At 34.0% G+C, this 18,040-nt stretch overlaps 1 protein-coding gene across 1 annotated transcript; it reads left to right on the top strand.

The window, feature by feature from the left end:
* Window positions 1-4,429: 4,429 nt before the first annotated feature.
* LOC113783213 (receptor kinase-like protein Xa21) lies at window positions 4,430-8,284 on the top strand. The gene is made up of 4 exons (XM_027329289.1): window positions 4,430-5,270; window positions 5,791-5,862; window positions 6,034-8,034; window positions 8,154-8,284. Exons 1-4 carry the CDS (start codon window positions 4,430-4,432, stop codon window positions 8,282-8,284), a joined length of 3,045 nt encoding a protein of 1,014 aa, XP_027185090.1.
* The last annotated feature ends 9,756 nt before the right edge of the window (window positions 8,285-18,040 follow it).

The raw sequence follows: 18,040 nt of genomic DNA, 5'->3' as shown, positions 1-18,040 counted from the left end.
ATTTTTTTCATTTATACTCTATGTCACAAAATTACCTATTATTTAATAATTGAATAATAAGAATATAAAAATTTGAACTAAGTTCTATAAAAATTAATATAAAAACTTAATCCAAAAATTTTGAACCCCTAACATTTTTTTCATATATAAATTTAAAATTTCATTTTAGAAAGATAAGAAAATAGGCTAAAATTTATCATAAATTGGTAATGCTGAAAAATGAGCAAGTTAACAAACTAAGAAAAAATAAAATAATAAGATAAAATCAACAAATAATAATAATAATAATAATAATAATAATAATAATAATAATAATAATAATGAAACAAAAGTAGTTAACATCATGGCAAAATGAAAAATTTGAAAAAAAAAAATGGGTGGGGGGGAAAAGAAGAGACTTGGGGGGAAGAGAATTCTAAATGGGTTAATTAGGTTTGATGGGTTACCCAATAATACCCATTTATTAAATGAGTATTATTGGGTAACCCATTTATACTCATATACAAAAATTTAAGATACCCATACCCATCTATTCATGGGCGGGTATGGGTAAATTTAGTTAAGTGGGTTGATTTGCCACCTCTACTTTTTGCCAATGTTTTCCTAAAACAACCTTTGCAAAATACTGAGAACTTGCAGGTTTTCCAAATTCATAGAAGATGCTACTTGTATAATTTCCAAACGTATCTGTCATCTATTAATTGCAAAATTAATGTGGACGAGTAGAAGTCATGTCTATTGTTCAAAGTCGTCGTTCAGAATAGTTGAGGAACAATCAGTTTTGCCTCTCTAGCATAATGACCTCGTATGGAATCTAGGAGGAATTTTGATTATTAGATCAATGCCTTATTAGCGATAAATAAAGTTAATTACTAGAACAATGGAATTAAAAATTTTAGAGGAAAAAGAAACAACTTTTGGATCATAATATGAAAAATTACCATTTACTCCATGGAGAGAGGAGTTTCGACTCTAGTCGTTGTCCCATACAAACTTTTTATTTTCTTGCTGTTTATCATAATGTAACGGGCAAAGAGAACGATAAGGGCCAAGTTTCCCAAGAAGTAACAAGAGAAGATTTTTTTTTTTTATTCATTTTGACAATCTTTTCTTTCTTCGTTTTGACAATTTTTTTTGTTCAATATGGAGGACATGAACAAGAAAGCTAAATAATAAGTAAGTAAAATCAAAACTAGTACTAATTTGCATCAAAGATTTGCCAAATTTCCAAGTTTACTTTTCTTTGTTTCTTAAGGTACTAACTAATTCTTTACTAATGACTCTTGAACTATAAAAGCAACTTTCGCCATTGTTTTTGAAAAAATAACATGGTTACTTATTCAGGCAAATTCACTACATAGAAGCAACACCTGTAAACACGTAGTTAATCGGTGTAAATACCATTGGACAACCACATAGAAAGGAAAAACTATATCGAGCAAAGACTGATTATCTTAACTTTCGATTTGGCTAATGTGCTCAATGCACTCATTATGAGGGGTTTAGGTGTAAATTTTTCAAATAACGTACTTAATTTGGGAAAGTGTCTAAATTGCAAGCAGTGCAAAAATTGTTATTAATTGTTGTATTTACAAGATATTATTTAGGAGTGCTAATGAATACTCCTTTGGCACACCTTGGAAAAATCCCTCAACAACTTTACCAATCATCTGGGCAAAGATTGATACATATCATTTTTTCTGCTAATAAAGATTGATACATACCAGTCAAAGTTTACTGCTAGTAATATATATATAAACTATGTGATTGGTTGGTTTATATTTTCCTAACAGGTTACATTAACTACATCTATCGCAAGTGCATTGCAATATCTTCATTACAAGTATTCAACTCTAGTAACTCATCATGATTTGAAGCCAAGTAATAATGACATTACCATATATTCATATTAGATCATTATATGATTAACCATATAAGTAATTTTGGTCTTACAAAGTTGCTGGTTGAGGACAACAACATTATACATACCAGAACTGATGGACCCAAAATTGATAAACGAACACAAACTCGGAGAAACAATCACAAGAAATCGATATACGAGGCAAATGGAAATTTTCTATTACTCAAACGAGGCTGCAGCTACAGTACATCTTCACACCCAAAACAAACGAGCAGAGGCAGTATGCGCCTGACAGCTACTAACACATCTACTAACACCACTAGTTTAGGACTAATCCCATAATGACCACAACTCACTTTACTAACCAATCTCCTAATGACACGTGGCCTCAACTAATACATAAGGCCTGGTTGAATTATTTTCTAACAAAAACACTAACAGCACTTAGCTATCTAGCACCGGGTGAAGAATTCTTTTCCGCGCCTATATTACCTCTTTCCCAGTGGTAAAATTTTAGTCAATTTAAGGGCACAATATGAGTGTATATGTTTCTTGCAGAGTATGGATTCGAAGGATTAGTATTTCACAAAATGCGATTTCTATAGTTTTAAAATTATGATGATGGAAGTCTTTACCAAAAAAAAAAAAAACCCCATAATAATTATCATCGACAAAATCCCTTTTTGCTTCTTGAAGTACGAACTAATTATTTATTAATGACTCTTGAACTATAGAAGCAGCCTTTGTCCAATATTTTTGTAAAACAACATGGTTAATTAGGCAAATTCTCTGCATAGAAGTAGTATCTGTAAATATAGAGTTAATTGGTGCAAGTACCGTAAGACAACAACATTACAATACCGGATCTCTGCATAGTAATTGAAGGTCAACTCACCGGAGTCCAGGCATGGAATCTTGGAGGTGTTTCTCCAGCCTTCCCACGCATGAAGAGGCCCATTCTTGAGTGCTACTTGGTAGTTCTTCTTTTTGTTAGAAAGCTTTCACTTTTTACTTCCGTGAAAACCACGCTCAATTCCTTGTTCAAAGCATCCGCATTTGTAGAATTCAAGTTAGGATTGGTACTGCCAACAATGAACATCATCAAATGCAACAGCTTCGTCAACGCAATAGTTTTGGTTCAGTTTAGCTTTTACATTTAATTCCTAGTTGTTAAACTTAATTTGTTTGTTTAAGAGTATGAAATATTTTGGTTTGGAGGTTCCAATACAAATGCTTAACATTACTTGAAGAAAAAATGTGACCCATGGGTCATAGTTCTATTGTACTCAGTACCTACTTTATTATCATTTTCTTCTATCTGTTAATCATCATAAATAGTAATGTTTGCCTAGCATAACTTTTCAGATTATTATACATTTGTACTCAGTATATTGACATGTGTGAAGAAAAAGTACCACTAAATGAAGTGTATTTTAAAAAAAAAAAAAAAAAGTGGCTTTATATTAGTTTTTGGTAACAAGACTAACATAATAGTGTGTTTAAATATTCACAGAATCCATTAACGACTCTAGGAATTATTTTGTTACAAGAGAAATGAAACTAAACGAGGCATAACCAGAGCAATGAATTGCATCCGAGCCTTCCAACCCAGCAATTCCCTCAGAACAGACAAAGAGAAACAAAAATAATAAAGGAAGCCTACTCTAATAGATGAGGAAAATAAAAGTAAATTTCTTTGAAACATTTCTCCATGGGAATTCATTTTCATTTTTCTCAGTGAATTCTTGAAACCAAACAGTGCCTGAATTTTAATATTAAATCCTTCGCCAATATTATTGCTCAATAGTCCGTATGACACTTCTTGGAAGTGCAGTGGCAGAGTTACATGTTGCAATAGCTATCCTATGCACTATTTCTCCTCTCTTTTTTTTTAACTTGGGATACAATCCAGAAAACATCAAAATCTGAAGCAAGACTTATGAGCAATGATGAATAGTCGAAATGGTCTCAGGAGTCAACATATATGAGCCCTTGACAAAAGTTGTGGTGCAGCTAAAACTGTAAGAGGTCAAGTGAATTTCCCTGAACTGTGACATCTCTGCAAATCAAGTGAATTTCTTTGAAACTACTTCTAAGGGAATTCATTTCCTTTTCCTCATAAATTGAAGGAAGACTTGTCAATAGTGGGAATGGTCTCTGGACTCACTGTATATGAAGGAACACTCCACAAAAAGTTTTAGTCAAACTACCTTGCATAAAACTATACGGAGAATATGTGAATAAATATAAAAATTATAAGGGAATAAAGCAAATATTCACGCAAACTATAAGGAGATTAAGAAGCAACTGTTTAGGCAACTGTTTGCCAGTGTTTTTGCAAAATTAAGAAGGCTATTGAATTGATCATTTAGGCAAGTTTTGTACATATTACTGTAGTGGTCACAATTGATCCCAAGTCCTAATGAGTTAATCATGTCCAAAGGGATGTTTAGGTAGGACGAGAGCCACGTACCTGCAGTCTTCCCTATCAATTTCCTCTTTAATCCATACTGCTGAGACCACTATATAATGCGATCCCTCCCCCTCCTTCATGTAGCAACATTAGCCATGGAGAAATTTCACCACCTTTCCCCACTTGGACTTGTGCTGTTATGCTTTCTTTCAGCTTCCTTCGCCATGTTCCCGACCAATATTACCACTGATCAGTCATCTCTTCTTGCCTTGAGAGCTCACATTTCAGTTGACCCCCAACAAATCTTGGCCAAAAACTGGTCTGTTAGCTCTTCAGTGTGTGATTGGATTGGAGTATCTTGTGGCTCTCGTCATCGTAGAGTGACTGCCTTACACATTTCAAACATGGGTCTTATGGGCATCATCCCTCCACAACTGGGAAATCTCTCATTTCTCGTCTCTCTTAACATGAGTATGAACAACTTCCATGGAGAGCTGCCACATGAGTTTGCTGGATTGCGCCGATTAAAACTATTTAATTTGAGCTTCAACAATCTTGTAGGAGAGTTCCCCCAGTGGATTGGTTCATTTTCCCGACTTGGTCGCTTGTCCCTTAGAAACAATAGTTTCACTGGTCTTATCCCTTCTTCCATCTCTAACCTGACAAAGCTGGAGGAGATAAATCTGTCGTTCAACCCTCTGCAAGGAAACATTCCTACAGGGATTTTCAATATTTCCTCGCTGCAAGCGATTATCCTAACGGGTAATGGCCTACCTGGAGATATCCCAAGTGATATATGTCACAATCTTCGGGGACTAAGGTTCCTTGCCCTGTCACTAAATAAGCTAAATGGTCAATTACCATCAAGTTTGGGTCAATGTTCAGAACTTCAGGCGCTTTCTTTATCTCACAACGAATTTAGAGGTTCCATACCGAAAGAAATTGGAGACCTGAAGAAGATTGAGTTCCTATATTTGGGTCACACCTATTTAGAAGGTAAGATCCTAATCCTTTCGGCCATATGTGGACAAATGCATATCAAATGAATTGTTCTAATTTATAGTTTATGCAGATCGAAATCCAAAATTTGGTTTGTTACATTCCAATTGTATAGGAAAACAACAGCAGAAATACCAAGTGCTGAAGATTTTCAGAACTTTTTTTTTTCCTTTACAGCTACAAAGATAAGGAATATATGCAGTATATAAATAAGAATTGGGTCCCCAAAAAAAAATAGTTGGGTCCTGATGGAAGCTAGCGGCCAAAACATGTTCTTATATCGTTATTTTCTTGAGGGTTCCAGTAATAGCAAAAAAGATTTTAAAGAATGAATTATGATTTTTGAATGCAGTTTCTTTAAAAATATCTTTTTGATTTGAATGGAGCCGATTTCAAAATCTGGAGGGGGCGGCTTTGCCTACTTTCCGCTTTAGGCCCAATAATTTTACTCAGTTTAGTTTCCTTCAAATCAAAGATATCAACTTGTTTCTGTTTATACTTTATCTGCATTTTGCAGGTGAATTTCCAAAAGAAATTGGTAATTCAACTATGATGAAAAAACTAGATACTCGATATGCCAAGTTATCAGGTACGACAAAATTTTAACATAATTACGTCTAAATTGTAATGTGAATATACACACCTACATTTATTGTACCTCAGTATTTCGATACCTTTTCATATAAATATAAATATTATTAACGAGTAAAAAATAGAGACTTGTATGGTTTAATGTATATGTTCAATATTACTTTGACAGGTGTAATACCACGGGAGATTTGTAACTTGTACTTTCTTGAACAACTCACCTTGCAAGTCAATAGTTTAAGTGGTTCCATACCAACAGAGATCTTCAACCTCTCAAAGTTACTTATTGTGTCTCTTTTGGGAAATCAACTTTCAGGCAATCTTCCATCAACATTATATCACAGGCTTCCCAATTTAGAAGAGCTTTACCTCGACCTTAATTACTTTTATGGAGTATTACCTAACTCAATCTCAAATTCTTCTAAACTTCATAGAGTAGGCTTTTCTTATAACAATTTCACGGGTCCAATTCCCACTTCCATGGGAGATCTGAGGTTCCTTCAAGTGCTGGATGTAAGCAACAACCTATTAGTGAGTGACTCCTCATCTCCAGAGTTGAGCTTCATCACTTCATGGACAAATTGCAAAAATTTGACATACTTACTATTGAGTAACAATCCACTAAATACGATCCTTCCACATTCGGTTAGTAACCTTTCAACTTCCCTCGAGAGGTTAACTGCAGCAGATTGTAAAATCGAGGGCCGAATTCCAGATGGAATTGGAAACTTGAGTAGTTTGATCCAGTTAGATCTATCCAACAATGAGTTAACTGGGTCATTGCCAGCTAGGATAATAGATTTGCAAGAGCTTCAACTGATTGATCTTAGTATGAACGGACTAAGCAACGTCCTCTTATATTTTCTTTGTGCTTTGCACAACTTGAATACAATAAATCTTGGACAAAATCAAATTACGGGCTCAATTCCAAGGTGCTTGGGAAATCTTACTTCCCTAAGGTATCTTAACCTAAGTTATAATGGACTAAATTCGACCTCTCCTGAAGAAATATGGAACCTAAAAGATCTCTTGGAGCTTGACCTCTCCTCAAATTTGCTGAGTGGATCTCTGCCGCAAGCAATTATGAACATGAAGATGGCAAATCGGATAGATTTGTCAACCAATCAGCTCTCAGGTGGCATTCCTGACTCAATTGGAGATATGCCGAACCTGCAAAATCTTTCTTTAGCACACAACAAATTGCAAGGATCAATCCCAAAGTCGATTGGTAAGATGTTAAGCTTGGAATCATTGGATCTATCACATAACTTTCTCTCTGGATCAATTCCAATGTCAATGGAGAACCTTCGGTATCTTAAATATATCAATGTCTCTTTTAACAATTTAAGTGGTGAAGTTCCTTCCAGAGGGCCTTTTATGAGCTTCACTGCCCAATCGTTCACTTCAAATCAAGGACTCTGTGGAGCTCAAAGGTTTCATGTGCCTCCATGCCCAAATATTTCAGCTCACAGATCGAGAACAAAAAAAGTGCGTCGAATGATTTATATTCTACTAGGGGTGATAATAGCAATGGGAGCCTTGTCCTTTGGATTTGTTTACCTAAGATATCGAAGGAAAGATAAACATCCCAATGGAGCCAATTTATCCTTAGTTGCAATGCCAGAAAGAATTTCATATTTTGAACTTCTACAAGCAACTAATGGGTACAATGAAAGCAATTTGTTGGGGGCTGGAAGCTTTGGATCTGTTTATAGAGGCACTCTTGATGATGGAAGGGTCGTGGCTGTTAAAGTATTTAATTTACAAGTTGAAGGAGCATTTAGGAGTTTTGATGTAGAATGTGAAGTGCTGCGCAATCTTCGCCATAGAAACCTCACAAGAGTCATCAGCAGTTGCTCTAACCCTGAGTTTAAGGCATTAGTTCTTGAGTTCATGCCTAATGGGAGTCTTGAGAAGTGGTTGTACTCGCACAACTATTTTCTGGATTTGATGCAGAGATTAGACATATTGATTGATGTGGCATCTGCATTGCAATATCTCCACTATGAGTATGCAACTCCAGTAATTCACTGTGATCTGAAACCGAGTAATGTGCTGCTGGATCAAGAAATGGTTGCCCATCTAAGTGATTTTGGCCTTACAAAGTTTTTGGGCACAGAGAACAGCATCACATACACCGAAACACTAGCCACACTTGGCTATCTCGCACAAGGTGAAGAATTTTCTAACACAGCTAAATTACTATTTCCCCAATTGTTGTTGTCGCAAGTTCCAAATTATAAAAATACAATCAATTTAAGAACACATGATGAATTTATATGCATCTTGCAGAGTATGGGTTGGAAGGATTGGTATCAGCAAAATGTGACATCTACAGTTTTGGAATTATGATAATGGAAGTCTTCACAAGAACAAATCCCAACAGTGAAATATTTGGTGAAAAATTGAGCCTGAAGAGCTAGGTTGCTAATTCAATACCTAATGGATTAGCTAATGTCATCGATGCTAATTTGCTAAAGGAGAGTGATAAATGTATTGGTGAAAAGCTAAGTTGCATAGCCTCAATCATGAAAGTGGCTCTGGGCTGCACGATGGAGTCTCCAAAAGAGAGAAGCAGCATACAAGATGTTCTTGTTGCGCTGAAAAAGATCAAGCTTCAGTACACGAGTCCCCTGTGTCCTGGGACTTAATGGTGTATGCATGTTCTCTAAGCAAGATTGCAACCTTCTTCTTGATTATCTCATTAGGTTATAAATTTGTAGTGGTGTTCATAGAGTACTCATTAGAAAAAGTAGTAATTACTATCTCACTCCTTGTTTTCTTATTTCTTTTCTTTGCACCTGATTGATCGCCCTTAATTTGTAATAATAAAAAGTTATCTCACAATATTCACCAATCCCGTTATGGGTACCTAAGGACTTGTAATCCTTTTCATAGTGAGTCTTTACTGAATCCATGTCATGCATAATAAAACTACTTTTGAGCCATAGATGGAAACAGAAAATAAAAGATAGTGTGTCAAAAAAGTTGCAATTAGTAGGTAAATGGATAAGTTGTGTAGGTGGGCAATGATTTGGATAAATTAATTAAAATTATTTATCGAGCAAACTGTGATTGGGTTTCTAAAAATCCTCAAATCAGAATAGTTCTCATGTACTCTAAATTTTAACCCACCACACCTTGTAAATCCTAGAGATTCGAATTAAAATTCATACACATATATTTCTACACATCACCCTTTCAAGGCTTTTTTTTTTGGTGTTTGTGTGGGGGAGGGGGGGACCACAGAATAAGTATACGAATAGAGTGAAGGTGGCCCACAACAAAAATTTTGATATTATTATTTATTATCAATGTTACAACTTTAATGGTGAGAATTTGAATTTTCACAGACAAAATTAAATAAGGCTCAATTCTTATCTAAAAAAAAAGGCTCAATTCTTATTAATGGCTCAAATAGAAGATGCCATTTAAAATTGGTTCTTCTAGTCTGACTCCCTGCCCTAATGGCTAGATAAAAGGCAGGTTTAGCGCATGTTTACAAAGATTCTAAATTTTTAATGCTAAACTAATCCACAAGAGAAGTGTGTAATATTGTTAAAATTTTCTGCTTATCCTGTGCGTTTAGAGACTTAATTTCACTTCTAACTGTTATTGATAGACTATTTTTCCTCTTGACTTCTTTACAGATTCTTATTTTATGCGTCAATAGTTGCCATTTTATCTTGTCCTTTCACCGGAAACAAAACAATGGTGATATGGGAGTTACCAATCAAATGGACAATTTTAGATCTTTTGCTTTCAAGCCGATGAGGGCCATTCCTGATGAGGGCCATTCCTTTTTCCAAATTTTGAAACATTTAAATGCCCATTTTTTGATAAAAAATATAACTCATTTTTGTGTCCGGCTCAAAAGGATAAACTATGAATACTTGACTCTGATATCACTTGGCTACATTTTCCACGACCTTTTAATTTCACTTATTGTTATAGGAATTTACATTATTACAATACTCAAAACACCAGTAATGCTACGCAAAATTGTCAGAAATCTAAAGAGAGGTTTAGGCTATAACAAAAGGATTAGGCACTATAACAGAAGTTGAAAATGTGCCAAATACAAAAGATGCAAGTGGCAAAAAACTTTCGAATAAATGCCAATACCAAAGCTAATGGGCGAAAAAGTGAGAATTCAATATCATAGATTTGACTACCACTTCATTAAAAACAATCTTCTTTAGAAAAAAAAAATACAAACATAGCAATTAGCCTCTTCCAGCATCTTGGATGACTTTATGATGTTTCCTAAGCCACAAAAAAGCCCTCTACAATCATCAATCTACCACAGTGCCTAATGAAATTCCCAGTTTGAGAATGAAGGTGGAATTGATCGGTGGAATTGAGTCTTTCAGAAATATCTACATAGTCACCGAAGGTCTATGGAGTAAAGTGTATTTGACCAACACAATAATCTCAATACATCCTGAAAGGTTCTCTTTTATAGCGCTCTGTTCGGGATTAATCCTTTCATTTGGAAATGTCAATTATAAAAATTTTAGCAATTAGACTAACACAATAATGTGTTGTTTGCTTAAATGTTGACATAATGCATTAACAACTCTAGGAATTCATGCTTCTCTAATCAATTAATGTCATCTAATGATCATATATTGTTTAATTTACATGTTTAAATCCCTATGTTTTAGGTACGAAATATTTTTGTTAAATTACCTTATCAAAAAACTTGTCTTTATTTTAACATTTCTTTTAGGCATAAAAGGCTTGGTATCAATAATTCTCTCCAAGTAAAATTTTTTACTTTAATGTTTTCCTTAGATTCAAATGACAAATAGCATGTATTGTCATTTGTAAAATTTTTTTTGTATATTAGGATATTATAAATTTAAATAAATAGTTTGACAAACTGATAAATATCAATACATGACTGTTGTAAAAATGTAAAAACGATACATTTTTCCCTCAATCCTGTTGTACAAATTTAGAAGGTTACTTATTGTCTTACATTTATATATATGTAATAGATGGAGGGTTTTTGATCAGAAACCTTCACACAACTCCAAATTCCCAATCCCTTTTTCCTAGAATTTTACATTTATTTTAATTCACAGACATTGGCTCCACAATTTGGTACAATCAAACCATTTCAAATTCTTTTGTTTGTTATCGGTATGCAAATTAAATTTTCATGATTTCCAATTCCTCCCCATATCTAGTTGACCCTAACTCACAGTTTCAAATTTATAAAAAACTTATCCAAATAACATTTGCAAAATTTTAGACTGATAACACAAAATTGAATTACAATTCCCACGACTCTATAATAATTAACTAATAACACTAATTATTTACAGTTTTAGTGTAGACCTCTTTAGAGAGCTCCCAACTTCCCATCTTTTTTCATATATTTTTTTTATTTATTTTTAATTAAATAAATAACTTTCAATCTTTGCATTACATACTTACCATGGATGCGGTCATAAGTTAGTTACATTTTCGAAATATTAACAACATTCAAAATACTAGCACAATTTGAAATTACATACTTCTCATATAGGCATTTATGAATGAGTAACATTTCTAAAAAAAAATAACAAAACTTAACATACTAACACAATACCAGACTCATAAATGATTATTGCTAATAAGGAAATAATATTTGAAATCCTTCAAATTGGTAATAACAAAATGAAAACAACTTATCAAGTGTAAAAGATAAAACAAACTATCAAATTCAAAAAAGAACTAATATTTATAAACATAAACATGTATTAGGTAATTCCAACATAAACATGTATTATTACCTTTGGTAATTCTAACTTAAATATGTAACTACTATTTAAACATTAAATTAAAATGTCCAATTTATAAACATACAATATTTATATTGTCCAAAGTTAAAAAAAAATCAAAAGAACAAATTTATGTATGAAAAGATAACACTTTAATTTTTGGTTGGGCACTACCCAAAGACATACTATTAATTTGGCAAGAAATATGACGGGTTGTTTTACATACGTGCAAGCTAAAAAATACCGAATTACACCCGTTCACTGCAAGTATACAGATCAACTAGTAGTTTAGGGTATATATCGGGTCGATCCCACAAGGAAGAGTGAACAATTACCGGTATTACTAAAGCTTCTCTATTATTTAGACTATCAATAAATTATAACAAATTTAACCTACTGAAATTATACAAAATAACAAATAAAAGCTCCTTAGGTTGTGGTATCCCTAACTACTCATGCAAGTGCTATATTTGGATCATTGAGTACTACATCTAGGCTAATTATGGTGTAATTTCCTTATGCATTTGAATCCTACTTTCGTAGTGAATCAATTATACTTATAACTAATCCATACCTATTCTCATGGTTATGAAATTAGCTACAAGTTCATTTCTTCAGTGAAATTACATGAAATGAATCACTAAAAACCACATAGGTGCACCTCTACTTTCGTGAGTGTACTCCCTATATTTAGCACTTCTTGAACTAGTGTTAAATCTCAATTTTTATTGCAGAAACAACACCTTAAATAATCACAATCAAAGGTACCAGATTAATCATGATTTAAAGAGCCAAAGTGCTAAATAACTTGCTCAAATCATAGCAGTCAAATAACCAAATAATAAACACTAACAATTATAGAAAGTTCAACCAAACCCAAGGTATAAACTTTAGAGACACATAAATAACATAAAATCCAGAACTTGCATATTAACTAAACTTGGAATCAAATACAAAAGATAAAGAGTTTGGAAGGAATACAACCCTTGTCACATGAGCTTTCTTCCTTGCCTTCTTCATCCTCCATCTTCATCCTAATCTAGATAATAAACAAGAATGGACAGACTATACTACACTATACTAAGCTAAACTAACGCTAGAGAGATGAAAGAGCTACATTTCTGCAACTTCAAGCTTTCTCCCGTAGCTCACTCTCTATTTTCCTGCTATGAACTCCAATCTTCCTTCAATCTTGCAATCTTGGCTATTTTATGATGAAAGATGGTCAAGAAATGAGGCCTCCACCTTCCTTTTACAGCTGGAGATGTTTCTCACATGTCTAGCATCCAATGTGAGTTGGTGGGAGTGAAATTGAGTTTTACGCGTACAGAGCAGCCTTTTCTGACCGCAATCCGGCCAGGAATCCGGCCACAAATCCGGCCAAATTCCGGCCGGATTGCTACAGTGACCATTTGGTCACTTCTGGTTCAATTTCCAGCTCTGCTCCGATTTTGCATCAACTTCCACTGAACTTTTCTTGATGATAAAAGCTGATTTAGCTCTTTACCAAAACATGAAACTTGTAGCCCTTTGAGTTAGCTTTCCAATGCATCAAGAATCACCTCATTTGGATCTGTGTAGGCTGAGAAATGACCGGAATACCCTTACCTGCTCATTGCCCTGTTCCAGTTTCGACCAGTAGAAATTTGCTATTGTAATTCGGCATTTTGACCTAGAAAACCTTTAAACTGGATTTAGATGTCTTCACCAAAGTTGTAGATATATCTCTTATCTTCAAATGGGTTCAAGAATCATCTCAATCCGATCATTGTAGCTCAAGTTATAGCCGAAATACAAAAATGTGTCAAAACTGTCAAAATACACAAAATCCAAGTAAAAAGTGATAAAAACCTCATTTAATTGAACAAAAGCATTTTATACCAATTATAGCCAAAATAAATCATTTTCTTCTTTTTGTGCAAGTTATGCAGCTTCCTTGATTCTCTTTTTCTTCTTTTCCTCATATATTTTCTTGTACCTTCAGTTGCTTATTGTGTATTTTCTATAGGTACATCACCACCACAAAGGCTTAGGAATTACGGATCGCCGTTATATGTTTATTAAGCCTTTGTTATCACTTTTGTTTCTAATTTTCCATTTTTAGGTTTATATCACTAATGGTTACCAAATGGAACTCATGAAGCAATGAAGACAAGCGAACAACGTACCTTGAAGCTTCATATTCAATCACATCATAGGGGAGTATTACTTTCTTTATCTTGATTTTCCTTTTTACACATTGAGGACAATGTGTATGTTAAGTGTGGGGGGAGAATTGAGATTATATATATTGTATGTGATTGACGTATTAGTTGCAAATATTGGACTTGTGTTAAAATTCAAAATTTTTCCAAAATCTTGTCCAAAATTGCAAACTTGCCTCAACAATTTTTAAATTTTTTCGATTTTATCCAAGGGGTAACAAGTTCCATACCATTAGTAGTTCAAAGTCCTTCTACATTTGAGATAAATATATGTGGTTTAAGCACTTCTTTTCTCATTTAACTTGGAAATGACTATTATGTGATTATAATTTTTGCATTTGTAGGAAAGTATATCTTTTAAAGTGGAGAAAATTATGCCTATATATTTTTTTTTGCATATTTGATGAAATTTCTTCTCTTTATTGGATTTTATAAGTTAAGTGATAAATATGGTCAATAATTGCAATACTCTTCTCATGATTATGCTTTCGAGGGAATGTTATTATCTTTACTTTAAAAAAAAAAAATGAAAAAAAAAATGAAGAAACAAAAGAAAAAGACAAAAATAGAATAAGATTTGTTCTACTCCAATGATTCTTGTACTTAGTAACCGGGTGTCTTCATCTAAAAATGTCGACTTTCGCGTAAAACGGTACTTGAATTAAGAGTATGCAAAGCAACTTGAGTATGTGAAGTGTTGAGTAACCGGTGATCTTCATCTAAAAATGTCGATCCTCGCGTAAAAAGATACCTTCACAACTTAAGTAATATTTAGCGATATTATATAAATAAATCCCTCTTTAAAGTTAAATAAGAAGATGATCATGGGTTTAGAAAGCATATTATTGGCCATATGAGTTACTTGCGTATGAAATTGGTTAAGGATGAGAAATTGACTTGAATTTGTTATAATGGTGGTATAATTGGCTCTCCTTTACTCGATATTATGAGTACTTGAACTTAATTGAATAATTGCATAATGGTTATTTACTTTGTTTTGAGGAAATGAAGTTGAAATGCTACATATGTTTATTTTCAAATTTTGGATCATTGTTGGTTTGTATTTTTATTGCTTGAGGACAAGCAATGATTTAAGTGTGGGGGAGTTTGATAAGTGACTAATTTACGTAATAATTGTATGATATTTTATATTATTTTTAGTCACTTTAGTTATATTATTGGTAGAATATGAATCATTTTGGCTATAATTGGTGAAAAATGCTTTTAAGTGATTAAATGAGGTTTTTATCATTTTTTACTTGGATTTTGTGTATTTTGACAGTTTTGACACATTTTCGTATTTCGGCTATAACTTGAGCTACAATGATCGGATTAAGATGATTCTTGAACCAATTTGAAGATAAGAGATAGATCTACAACTTTGGTGAAGACATCTAAATCCAGTTTGAAGGTTTTCCAGGTCAAAATGCCGAATTACAATAGCAAATTTCTACTGGTCGAAACTGGAACAGGGCAATGAGCAGGTAAGGGTATTTCGGTCATTTCTCCGCCTACACAGATCCAAATGAGGTGATTCTTGATGCATTGGAAAGCTAACTCAAAGGGCTACAAGTTTCATGTTTTGGTAAAGAGCTAAATCAGCTTTTATCATCAAGAAAAGTTCAGTGGAAGTTGATGCAAAATCGGAGCAGAGCTGGAAATTGAACCAGAAGTGACCAAATGGTCACTGTAGCAATCCGGCCGGAATTTGGCCGGATTTGTGGCCGGATTCCTGGCCGGATTGCGGTCAGAAAAGGCTGCTCTGTACGCGTAAAACTCAATTTCACTCCCACCAACTCACATTGGATGCTAGACATGTGAGAAACATCTCCAGCTGTAAAAGGAAGGTGGAGGCCTCATTTCTTGACCATCTTTCATCATAAAATAGCCAAGATTGCAAGATTGAAGGAAGATTGGAGTTCATAGCAGGAAAATAGAGAGTGAGCTACGGGAGAAAGCTTGAAGTTGCAGAAATGTAGCTCTTTCATCTCTCTAGCGTTAGTTTAGCTTAGTATAGTGTAGTATAGTCTGTCCATTCTTGTTTATTATCTAGATTAGGATGAAGATGGAGGATGAAGAAGGCAAGGAAGAAAGCTCATGTGACAAGGGTTGTATTCCTTCCAAACTCTTTATCTTTTGTATTTGATTCCAAGTTTAGTTAATATGCAAGTTCTGGATTTTATGTTATTTATGTGTCTCTAAAGTTTATACCTTGGGTTTGGTTGAACTTTCTATAATTGTTAGTGTTTATTATTTGGTTATTTGACTGCTATGATTTGAGCAAGTTATTTAGCACTTTGGCTCTTTAAATCATGATTAATCTGGTACCTTTGATTGTGATTATTTAAGGTGTTGTTTCTGCAATAAAAATTGAGATTTAACACTAGTTCAAGAAGTGCTAAACATAGGGAGTACACTCACGAAAGTAGAGGTGCACCTATGTGGTTTTTAGTGATTCATTTCATGTAATTTCACTGAAGAAATGAACTTGTAGCTAATTTCATAACCATGAGAATAGGTATGGATTAGTTATAAGTATAATTGATTCACTACGAAAGTAGGATTCAAATGCATAAGGAAATTACACCATAATTAGCCTAGATGTAGTACTCAATGATCCAAATATAGCACTTGCATGAGTAGTTAGGGATACCACAACCTAAGGAGCTTTTATTTGTTATTTTGTATAATTTCAGTAGGTTAAATTTGTTATAATTTATTGATAGTCTAAATAATAGAGAAGCTTTAGTAATACCGGTAATTGTTCACTCTTCCTTGTGGGATCGACCCGATATATACCCTAAACTACTAGTTGATCTGTATACTTGCAGTGAACGGGTGTAATTCGGTATTTTTTAGCTTGCACGTATGTAAAACAACCCGTCAAGTTTTTTTTCAAGAAACGCGACTTCACAAAACGCACCTTGAGGCGCGTTTTCTTGAGCCGCGTTTTCTGAAAAAAAACTTGACGGGTTGTTTTACATACGTGCAAGCTAAAAAATACCGAATTACACCCGTTCACTGCAAGTATACAGATCAACTAGTAGTTTAGGGTATATATCGGGTCGATCCCACAAGGAAGAGTGAACAATTACCGGTATTACTAAAGCTTCTCTATTATTTAGACTATCAATAAATTATAACAAATTTAACCTACTGAAATTATACAAAATGACAAATAAAAGCTCCTTAGGTTGTGGTATCCCTAACTACTCATGCAAGTGCTATATTTGGATCATTGAGTACTACATCTAGGCTAATTATGGTGTAATTTCCTTATGCATTTGAATCCTACTTTCGTAGTGAATCAATTATACTTATAACTAATCCATACCTATTCTCTGGTTATGAAATTAGCTACAAGTTCATTTCTTCAGTGAAATTACATGAAATGAATCACTAAAAACCACATAGGTGCACCTCTACTTTCGTGAGTGTACTCCCTATATTTAGCACTTCTTGAACTAGTGTTAAATCTCAATTTTTATTGCAGAAACAACACCTTAAATAATCACAATCAAAGGTACCAGATTAATCATGATTTAAAGAGCCAAAGTGCTAAATAACTTGCTCAAATCATAGCAGTCAAATAACCAAATAATAAACACTAACAATTATAGAAAGTTCAACCAAACCCAAGGTATAAACTTTAGAGACACATAAATAACATAAAATCCAGAACTTGCATATTAACTAAACTTGGAATCAAATACAAAAGATAAAGAGTTTGGAAGGAATACAACCCTTGTCACATGAGCTTTCTTCCTTGCCTTCTTCATCCTCCATCTTCATCCTAATCTAGATAATAAACAAGAATGGACAGACTATACTACACTATACTAAGCTAAACTAACGCTAGAGAGATGAAAGAGCTACATTTCTGCAACTTCAAGCTTTCTCCCGTAGCTCACTCTCTATTTTCCTGCTATGAACTCCAATCTTCCTTCAATCTTGCAATCTTGGCTATTTTATGATGAAAGATGGTCAAGAAATGAGGCCTCCACCTTCCTTTTACAGCTGGAGATGTTTCTCACATGTCTAGCATCCAATGTGAGTTGGTGGGAGTGAAATTGAGTTTTACGCGTACAGAGCAGCCTTTTCTGACCGCAATCCGGCCAGGAATCCGGCCACAAATCCGGCCAAATTCCGGCCGGATTGCTACAGTGACCATTTGGTCACTTCTGGTTCAATTTCCAGCTCTGCT

This window comes from Coffea eugenioides, chromosome 9, assembly GCF_003713205.1.
Source record: "Coffea eugenioides isolate CCC68of chromosome 9, Ceug_1.0, whole genome shotgun sequence".
Lineage (NCBI taxonomy): Eukaryota > Viridiplantae > Streptophyta > Magnoliopsida > Gentianales > Rubiaceae > Coffea > Coffea eugenioides.
The sequence above is the reverse complement of the archived record's forward strand: the minus strand, read 5'-3'. Positions and strand labels throughout refer to the sequence as shown.

What these genes read in the sequence shown, in the direction of transcription:
- LOC113783213 (XM_027329289.1), top strand. Translation starts at nt 4,430, where the DNA reads ATGGAGAAATTTCACCACCTTTCCCCACTTGGACTTGTGCTGTTATGC. An exon ending in TCGATATGCCAAGTTATCAG is followed by an intron (nt 5,863 to 6,033) that starts GTACGACAAAAT and finishes TTACTTTGACAG; the next exon opens with GTGTAATACCACGGGAGATT. An exon ending in ACTTGGCTATCTCGCACAAG is followed by an intron (nt 8,035 to 8,153) that starts GTGAAGAATTTT and finishes TGCATCTTGCAG; the next exon opens with AGTATGGGTTGGAAGGATTG.